Source organism: Dermacentor andersoni, chromosome 4 (assembly GCF_023375885.2).
Source record: "Dermacentor andersoni chromosome 4, qqDerAnde1_hic_scaffold, whole genome shotgun sequence".
In the NCBI taxonomy this organism is placed as follows: domain Eukaryota; kingdom Metazoa; phylum Arthropoda; class Arachnida; order Ixodida; family Ixodidae; genus Dermacentor; species Dermacentor andersoni.
This window is the reverse complement of record NC_092817.1, coordinates 106428127-106436797: the sequence shown is the minus strand read 5'-3', so window position 1 is coordinate 106436797 and position 8671 is coordinate 106428127. Positions and strand designations below refer to the sequence as shown.

The 8671-nt window shown below is 48.9% G+C and overlaps 1 protein-coding gene across 1 annotated transcript; it reads right to left on the bottom strand.

Annotated features, from left to right (window-relative positions):
- Positions 1-469: 469 nt before the first annotated feature.
- LOC129386370 (bifunctional arginine demethylase and lysyl-hydroxylase PSR-like) lies at positions 470-4454 on the bottom strand. The gene is made up of 2 exons (XM_055074222.2): positions 2563-4454; positions 470-864 (listed from the first exon to the last, which is right to left on the bottom strand). The coding sequence occupies exons 1-2, from the start codon at positions 3423-3425 to the stop codon at positions 570-572; spliced, it is 1158 nt and encodes a 385-aa protein (XP_054930197.1). The 5' UTR covers positions 3426-4454; the 3' UTR covers positions 470-569.
- Positions 4455-8671: the final 4217 nt, after the last annotated feature.

Sequence of the window (8671 nt, the reverse complement as noted above, 5' to 3'; positions counted from 1 at the left end):
ACAGCATGCCTCACAATCAGAAAGTGGTTTTGGCACGTAAAACCCCATCACTTAATGGGTAGTACGTATATTTGCCCAGTATACGCGCTTATGGCTCGAGACGTTCTCGTGTCCGCACTGATAAAGTTTTGCCTTTCTGAATTTCCAAGCAATCACACATTTCTAGCATTAAATTTTTGCGCACATGCATAAATATTTCAAATACTGCCTTTATAACGCAAAACATTGTTGAAGTTGATCAACTTGCAAAATCAGAAGGTCGTTTGAAGCCAGAAGGACAAAGAAGCAAATCTATGTATACATCCTATCATTGATCATTCCCATGATAACCACTGAACTCGAAGCTCCCGTAAACACTTATGTATGCCCGATTTGCCCTGCTGCACGTCACGCTGGAGGCAAAGTGCAAACGCAACTCATTGATAACGGCGCAGCAATCATTGGTATGCACTCGTACAGACAAAGCAAATATCCGAGGGGAATTTTATGGTTGCTGCGCAGCGTGAGGAACGGTCGAGGCGAATCGTCAGAGCCATCGTGAATTTCGCTGCGCTTGCGGTCCGCGCTTCTCAGGAGTTGTCCGAGGCCACTTCGTCGGAGCCGTCCTTGTCGACGTCGCTCGAACACGAGGTGGCGCTGCTGTCGGCCGTCTTGGCGTCCGAATAGCTGTCGCGCGAGCGTCGCTTCTGCTTGCGCGGAACCAGCGCGGCCAGCTCCGGGCGTCGCCGGCGCAGAGCCTCGAACCAGGCGCGCTCCAGCTTCTTGTTGGAGCGCGTTAGCTTGGGCCACGCCTGGGCCAGCTTGCTCGCGCTGCAGTGGTGGTGCGATATCACCACACACACATCCAGGTTGATCACCACGTACCTGGAGCACACGAAAATGATTGTCTTGCGTTGGCATGCCATTGGCTACGCGAACACGAACACATACCAGAGACGAAGACCTGGACCAGACGAGCGCATATCTCTCCTTTTATTGTCAGTCATGTTGACGATAATGTACCAACAGACCCAAGATATACTATACTACAATTTGTCTGCTTCTTGTACAGTGTTGTTTGAACGGGTCATGCACGCGTTGGCATGAATCTCACAGGAGGAAGCATGGAAGTGATCGAGGCTTTCAGCATGCTGCCGTGTGAACATGACACGTGGGTCAGTACTCCACCTAAAAGTTAGGTGATCACGAAAATATAGGCAAAACATGGAAGCATAAGTGACTGCAAATGGGCAATCATGTTTTACGCCCGTTTCTCTCTTGCTGTTTCTTCCTTTCCAGTAATCCGTCAACATATTCATCTCATATACTTCTCCGCACAAATCAATCAATCAATCAATCTGTCTGTCTGTCTGTCTGTCTGTCTGTCTGTCTGTCTGTCTGTCTGTCTGTCTGTCTGTCTGTCTGTCTGTGTATGTCCGTGTCTGTGCGTGTCTGTGTGTGTCTGTCCAGAAGTTTGCATTGGGCGTGGCCTTATGCTTTTCCGTTTCGTAAAATTCATTGCCTGTAAATTATTCCAAACGTTCATCTTGCAAGTATCGTGCCCGCGAATAAAATGTCGTTTACGCATGTAAACCAGTAGACATCGCTATAGAGACTGTGGCACGTATAATATACTGGAGGTAAAGACAAAAAATTTTAATATTGGCTGTTCCAGTAATGCACTTTCAGAGAACAAAAGAAAAAAGAAACGTGGAACAGACAAGACAGCGATCCTCCATGTCCCTATTATGTTAGTACCCGAAGATACTATAATAAACGTGACGTTTGTTCTAACTAAATGAGCTGGTCGGCGGAAACGTGTGTGGAGGGGCTTTAGTTCGCACCTACTGTCCTGGAACTGGCTGACTATACTGTGAAAAACGCACAAAGAACACGATACAGTGTTGCATCCCCAACTGAATATTTAGTTATTTCACAATCAAGATCGCGAAAATACAATACATGCTGATGTAGGCCTCTACAAAGTGGTGTTCTACGCTAATCGGTTTATGTGTCCAAGCTGTCGGATGAATTTCATTTAAAGAAAGAAAAACTTGCCTATCTTGCCCATTTGGTCGATAGAGACAAGGGATATAGAGCACCGGTGTATCATAGGGTACAGGTAAGGCTTTTGAGCAGAGGTATATACATATACTAGGTATCTTTTCTCTACTTACCTGTCGTCTTAGAAGAGTGCACGTGTGTGTGTTTAGGATGGAGGCACTTAAACTCACTCTTAGCAGAATGTTGCGTAAGCAAGTTAAGCAGGCTCGTGCAACATCTTAGCCGCTATAGGCCGGAATAATATCAATTTTGAACGCATTATATTCCCATGTGACGGGCTACAAGCCTCAAGCTGAGTGCAATGCGCTATTGAATGTTTCTTCGAGTACTTCATACAAGTTGCCGTTCTTATAATAACACAAACAGATCAACAAACTGACAGACAGCCGTATGCATAATGCAGTAATTTAAAAGCTCAAATGTACAATGCATTGCTGTTTAAATAGCCCTGAACGTGTTTAGTCTCGGATCGAGGAGAAACCAGAGCCTCGTTGCAGGTTATGGGAGCGAGGAACTCACCACCATCCAGCGGGCACGAAGACAACCTCTCCGGCGGCCTGCAGAATTTCCAGGGGCTTGAAGTAGCGGGGCCAGCGGGAGGACTGCGTCTTCGTGTAGATGCGCTCGAACCACGCGACGGCCGTCTCGAGCCGGCGGTCCTTGCGCGCCGCCCTGTGGTCGTTGCAGAGCAGGTCTTGCGGCACGTGATGTGGGAAGAGGCACCAGCGGCGGCTGCCGTGCACCAGAGCGCTCCACAGGTTGCAGTGCAGCGGGTTCGTCTGAATCCTGTCCCCGGCCAGCGGGGGCCCCAGGTTGAAGGTACGCGTCGGCGGCAAGTCGGACTCCCTGGCGTACCTGAAGATGTCGTCCTTGAAGTACGACGGCACCTCGTAGTCGTCGCGAAGCCGCCTCTTGCCGCCAGAGGCCAGGTCGTCGGCGATCTGGAAGGGCGACGGGTCCCGGTACTCCTTGAGGTAGTAAGCGAAGTACTTCATCTTGACCGTCACGCTGTTCTGGTTCTGGTCGCGGCCCACGAGGAACTCGTCGTCGCTGTGTTTGGAGACGAGGTTGTAGAGGGACCAGCGCTCGAGCGCCTTCCACTCGTCCAGCAGACCCTGGATGACCACGGGCCGGCACAGCTTGTCGTGCTTGCGCAGGAACGTGTCCAGCGGCAGGTCCTTGGCGTGCAGCCGCTCGATGGTGTCCGTGGGCGTCGACTTGCCCGTCTTGAGCGTGGCCAGCAGCTGGGACCTGTCGTGCTGCGATGAGGCGGCCGACGCCTGCGACGTGTGGTGCTTCCGGTCCTTGAGGCCCAGCTTGGCCTTGACCCGCTCGACGCGGTCAATGGCCACTTTCTGGAACTGCAGGTAGTGCGACGACATGGCGCCAATTTTGAAGGAAGAAAGGGTACCTCACCGTCCCGTACTGGCCTAATCTTCTGAGCGGACCATGACGCCGGCTGCTCCTCCGACCGCGCGCCGTCGCCTTCGCTGCGCAAGCGTCTGTCTTCTTTCTTCTTGGTCACGGAGTACGTAGAAGACGAGGAGGTGTTCCGTTCATGTTCAAATATACTCATATGTAAAAAAAAAAAAATATCCTAAGTCCTGCGTCAGTAAAACATGGGTCTTTATTTTTCTTTACAAGAAGTTGCACATTCACATTCAGACTATTATATCATTCTGTTGAAGCTTGGGCAAGTTCGTGTGAGATTCTCTTTCAAGAGCGCGAATGACAAGGATGAGACGAGTGCACATACACAGCCCTGTGTATGTGCCCTCGTCTCGTCCTTGTCCTTTGCGCTGTTGAAAAAGTATATCGTTCGTTTTCAGGTAATCCTGGGTTCCATGCTCCTTTCTTTCTCTCTTCCTTTCTTTTTTGCTCTTCTTTACCCTGTTCTGACTTCCGTCTGACTGCTGAAAAACACTTTCTTCTTAAAATATTATTATATAAGATCTAGCTTTAATATTTTATTATACTGTAACTACTATCCGCCCCTTCTCTTTCTCTTTTTCTCTTTCTTTTTTTTCTTTCCTTTTAACGCTTGCTTGTTGGCACATCCCCCGCTGTGAGTATGGGTCAATGTCTGGCATCAACATCGCCATCACCTTACGCATCTGCAAATTGACTCCTCGTTGTGTGAGAAGAAGGCCGGTGTAGAAATTTTCTCCCCTTCTCTTGTCGCTTTTCTTTCCTGCTTCCACATTTTGTCGAAAGTTGCCTCATCGTGTTGGAGCTTCGACTCGTCTGCGCGGGTCGAGTGCAAGCGTCCATTTGCGTTTTGTGTCTTTTTCGCAGTTGCGAAAAAGGAATGACCACTCCTTGTAAGGAGACTCGTCAAGATTTTTGAAACTTCAGAGTTGACTTTTCGATGCTGAATCGCACTCTAAACTAGATCAGGATAAAACTAAGCTAACATGAGGCCATCGATGCAAAATAATGCCACGGCAGTGTACATGTGTACAAAACTAAGCATTCCTTTATTTCGTTCATCACTAAATGAGCAAAAGAATTATGAAAGTACTGGATAAAAAGCAATATTTTGTTTTCGTAATAGCCGTACGAAACTCTTCAACCGATTGAAGACTCGTAAATCTAGTTTCATGAGTAATAGGTGTGATTTTTAGAGCGAAAGTCTCCTCACTGTGTGGAAAAAAATTGTCGCATGTTGAACAAGTATGCAATGTTGTGATTTCAGTAAAAGTCGCTTTAGAATAATTTAATCCCTTGGTGCCACCGAACTGAATATATCCGTCCTTTCTGCAGAAATAAGTTACTCAGAGCGCTATTTCTAGCAACAGGGGCCTTGCAGGTGGTTAGCGAACGGTGGTGAGTAAACCGATGGGCACCTGCAACTGTGTTCGCGATGCAAGAATGTTGAAGCAGCTCGCGCATTTCCTGGACGCAAGTTCCAAAAGCCCCTCAAACTTGCAGGGGCTTTACAAGTTGCGAGTTCTTTATGACCCCTACTCAATATTGCACACTTCATATTAACGCGGCAATTAAGTTGTTTTCTCATCCTCATTAATTTCCCTTTACTTATCCCTTCTATATTTCAATTAAAATAACAAATGATTTCCCCCGTACTTTCGTTGGCTTCATTATCTGTTGGTTTAATATATGGGTGTGACAACACAAAATCAAGCCCCTCGGACCCCCCCACCCTTGCCCCTGTTTTTTCTCGTTCATTTCATATTAAGTGTACTTTAACAGTTGGTTCCCAAACTTCCTATTATGCATAATTAATCATAGCATGGATTTTAAACTCATGGGGGGAGGGGGTAGGAACGAACAGGCGATTGAAGCTCAGTAGAAAGCAGAACTGTAGCGAGTATGTTGAAATAAATCATTACGCATTCAAGGGGTGGTGAAAAACGAGGAACCGAGGGAAACGCGCCCACCTTACTGAAGTAGAGCTCAAGGACAAACCTTCCCGAGATTTATCGCTCAGCGAAGAAGCCTCATGCATTGAGAAGAAAACACACACGCACACAAGCGCGTAGTGCACGAAGCAAGAGAGGAGTGGACGGAAAAGCCCCGCTGCTTTTCCGTGTCCGGTTCCGCAACGACATAGTACTTCCCATCAAAGCGTCCGCCTCGGCCTCGACTCGCGATGCCTTCGCCGCGATGAGTCCACTGGCCTCCAAGAGATAACTGCCCTTCCAGCATTCCTTCTCGCGGCCTCCCTCTTTCGCCAACGTGCCACTCAGCGCGCGTCTGTGCTTGTTTATGCCTGAGCGTGCGTGCCATGAATAGCGCAGCAAGCCGTGGCCTCGACGCTCAGCGGGGCTGGACCGCGCACAGTGTCTAGAGGGAGCAGAACGTTGCGCGGCATGGCGCCTGAGTCGCAGACAGAAGCTGCCCTTCGGAAACAGCCGAAGCTTAATCGTCACGCTCATCGCGTGCAGTGGACTTGAATTTTTTTTTTTTTTTTTACTTTTCGTTACTTGCTATAAGCGGAGGTCTGTAAGTGAAGGCCTTGGAGTGCCCTAAATAATGTTGCCTATACCGTTCGCTTGACAGGTACACTGATGGGCTGGTTATGAAAATGAAAGGCAGCGCACTTGAAGAAACACGTGCACACACAAAATAAGAAGAGCAAAAGCCCCTCTGTGGGGGTGCTTATTTTGAGTGTCTCTCGAAGCGAGCTGCTTAACAAAGCACTCGTCCTGTGTTTTCTGTCATCGTTGTCCCTACGTGCTTTCCTAACGCTGAATCCCTGTGAACTCGCACAGTTCACTATTTTTGTTACAAAGTGCTGCCCACCACTGCGTACGTGTTCACTCTTATTATTATCAATATATACCCATAACTTCCTACCCCCTCCTATTATTCAAATCATGTCAATATTTAATATAAACGAAGCCTTCCTTGCACCCTGGGGGACCAAAAATGAACAATAATGTATTCATCGATGAATTTTGGGGACAAAAAGCCTGCGTACGCCAAGTGCACGGCCGAGAGATTGCCTCGCTCCCTTCAACAATGGTTTCTGCACGTCATATTGTTGTGGCAGCTTCGCTGGGACATTGTCTCGACGTCACATTGTTTCGTCATCGCTTCACTGAGTGCTAAAGAACGCTGTTTACAGGCTCCGACTACATACCCCCAGGTGTGTGCAATATGGGACAACCTGATGGGCGGCGGACAGAAGCGGCGAGCTTGATTCTGCATCGCCCTCTACTTCGCTGCTTCTCGCAAGCACCGAGTGTAACATCTGCAGGCTGTAATAAAATACTTAGAAAAAACCCGATTTTAACGAGCCGCTGGATACACGGAAATGTCTACAAAATTTCCGTAATTTATGCATAGCGCTTAGCACAGTTTTATACCGTGTTTATTATTGCTTTCTGTATAGAAGGATTCACTTCGTGATGTCGCGAAACAGCCATTTTGACCCCCTTGGAGAAACAAAGTTCGGAGAAGAGGAAAGCCCAGACCAGGATGAATTTTAAGCATGAAATGCTTTTAGCTCCCGTTGTCAGCGACCTTCAAGTTACTTTGAGCCAAAAGCCAGAGCCTTTATACGAAATCATCCGGGCATCGTTGCCATCGTCAGATGGGAAGAGGACTTGGGACCCGGCGGTGCCGCGGCCCAGCGCTTACATGTACTCATCGACCCAGCATCATTCAGTACACTGACCCCGGCAACCCCCTTCTAGCCGGGTTGACTGGGCGGGCGGCTTTGGTTCGGGCCAACGGTCCTTCCCGGCCAGGGGGCTGCTGTGCAGCAGTTCTAACTGAGCTACTGTGATCAACACGAAAACAGCCATGTCGGTTTCGCAGGACTCTGGCCTGACAGGCCCTCGGTTTGCCTTAACACAAAAGAGGTCAAGGCAAACAACCACGGAGGCCACCAAATCTGTCCGCTAGGCAGTGCGACAGTACGAGGGTGCGCCACGACCGGTTCTGACTCTGGGTTGCACTAAGGCGAACAAAAACCCGTGGATCGCCTGGCTCGCACTGCCCATTCAAGTGGCCTTAGCCGCATGTTTCATAACTTCAATGGAGAGCTTTCCACTTGACTCGTCAAAAATTATGGCAGGGCGAGCCCACACTTCGAGAAACTTCTCGCCTAAGGGATGCCGCTCCCGAGTGAGATGAAACCAGACCACCTTCCGTGCCTTCGCAAGCACTTCGGGAAGGCCCGCGCCCCCACCCCGTAAACTGCATCGCAGCGTGCTAACCAAAATCAGTATGAGCACTCGACAAGAAGCACTAACTGGCTGATCGCTTGCTTAGGAAAACGGTGCCAAAAACGAACTGTCATAAACAGAATATCTGGGATGCTAAAAATACTAGCTATCCGTTTAAGAAGAGCTGCGGGACACAAATACTGCGAAAAGATACGGACCATATCCTCACGACCACCACAAACAGGGCACACCCCTCGAGCCGGAAAGGCTGTGGAGCGTATGCATCTCACCGGCAAACAGCCCCGCGCCAGACGGTACATGAACGTAGCACGCCCGGCGTCAAGGAATCTGGCCATAATGAGCTTCCAGCTTGGCCTGTGGAAGGACAGGTCGTACCTTTGGCAATGCGGGGGAGGTCTGGGGTGAGGATATGGACTAGTTCTTGAATTGGAGTTGAAACTACATTGATGCCAGGGCGAATCTTGCGGAGGCGTACCAGAGAATTGGCGGCCGCCGCATAAGTGGCGGACGGGGAAACTGAGCGAGGCACACAGTGAGAAAATGTGCTTTGCGAAAACAAACGGACTTGAGTGCTAAAAAAAAGAAGTAAACCTTTGTGTCAGGAGTATATCCGAGTTAAGAGCGACCTAGGTCCACCTGGTATATAATGCAGTAGCCACGATGTCCAGGTCGGGAATTCCGAGTCCTCCATTATCCTTGGGCAACTTAAGCACCTGCCGAGCTACACAAACAGTTCTCCCTTTCCGAAGAAAACGAAAAAGAACCCTCTCCAAGATAAGTTTGGTTCGGGTTGCGACAATAAACACACATGCTACGTGCGGGAGAAAGGAAAAGAGAAGTGACCGAAGAATTGTCGCTCGAGCTGTCAATGGACACGACAACGCGCTGAATTTATGAGTCCTGGTTTCAAGCTTATCCTTAGCTTGCTGCCAGTTTTCAGCAAACAGACCGTATAGATCGAATTGGAAACATAG

Coding starts and splice junctions, on each gene's coding strand:
- LOC129386370 (XM_055074222.2), bottom strand. CDS start 3,425: ATGTCGTCGCACTACCTGCAGTTCCAGAAAGTGGCCATTGACCGCGTC. Junction 865..2,562: donor TTCGTGCCCGCTGGATGGTG/GTGAGTTCCTCG, acceptor CGTGTGCTCCAG/GTACGTGGTGATCAACCTGG.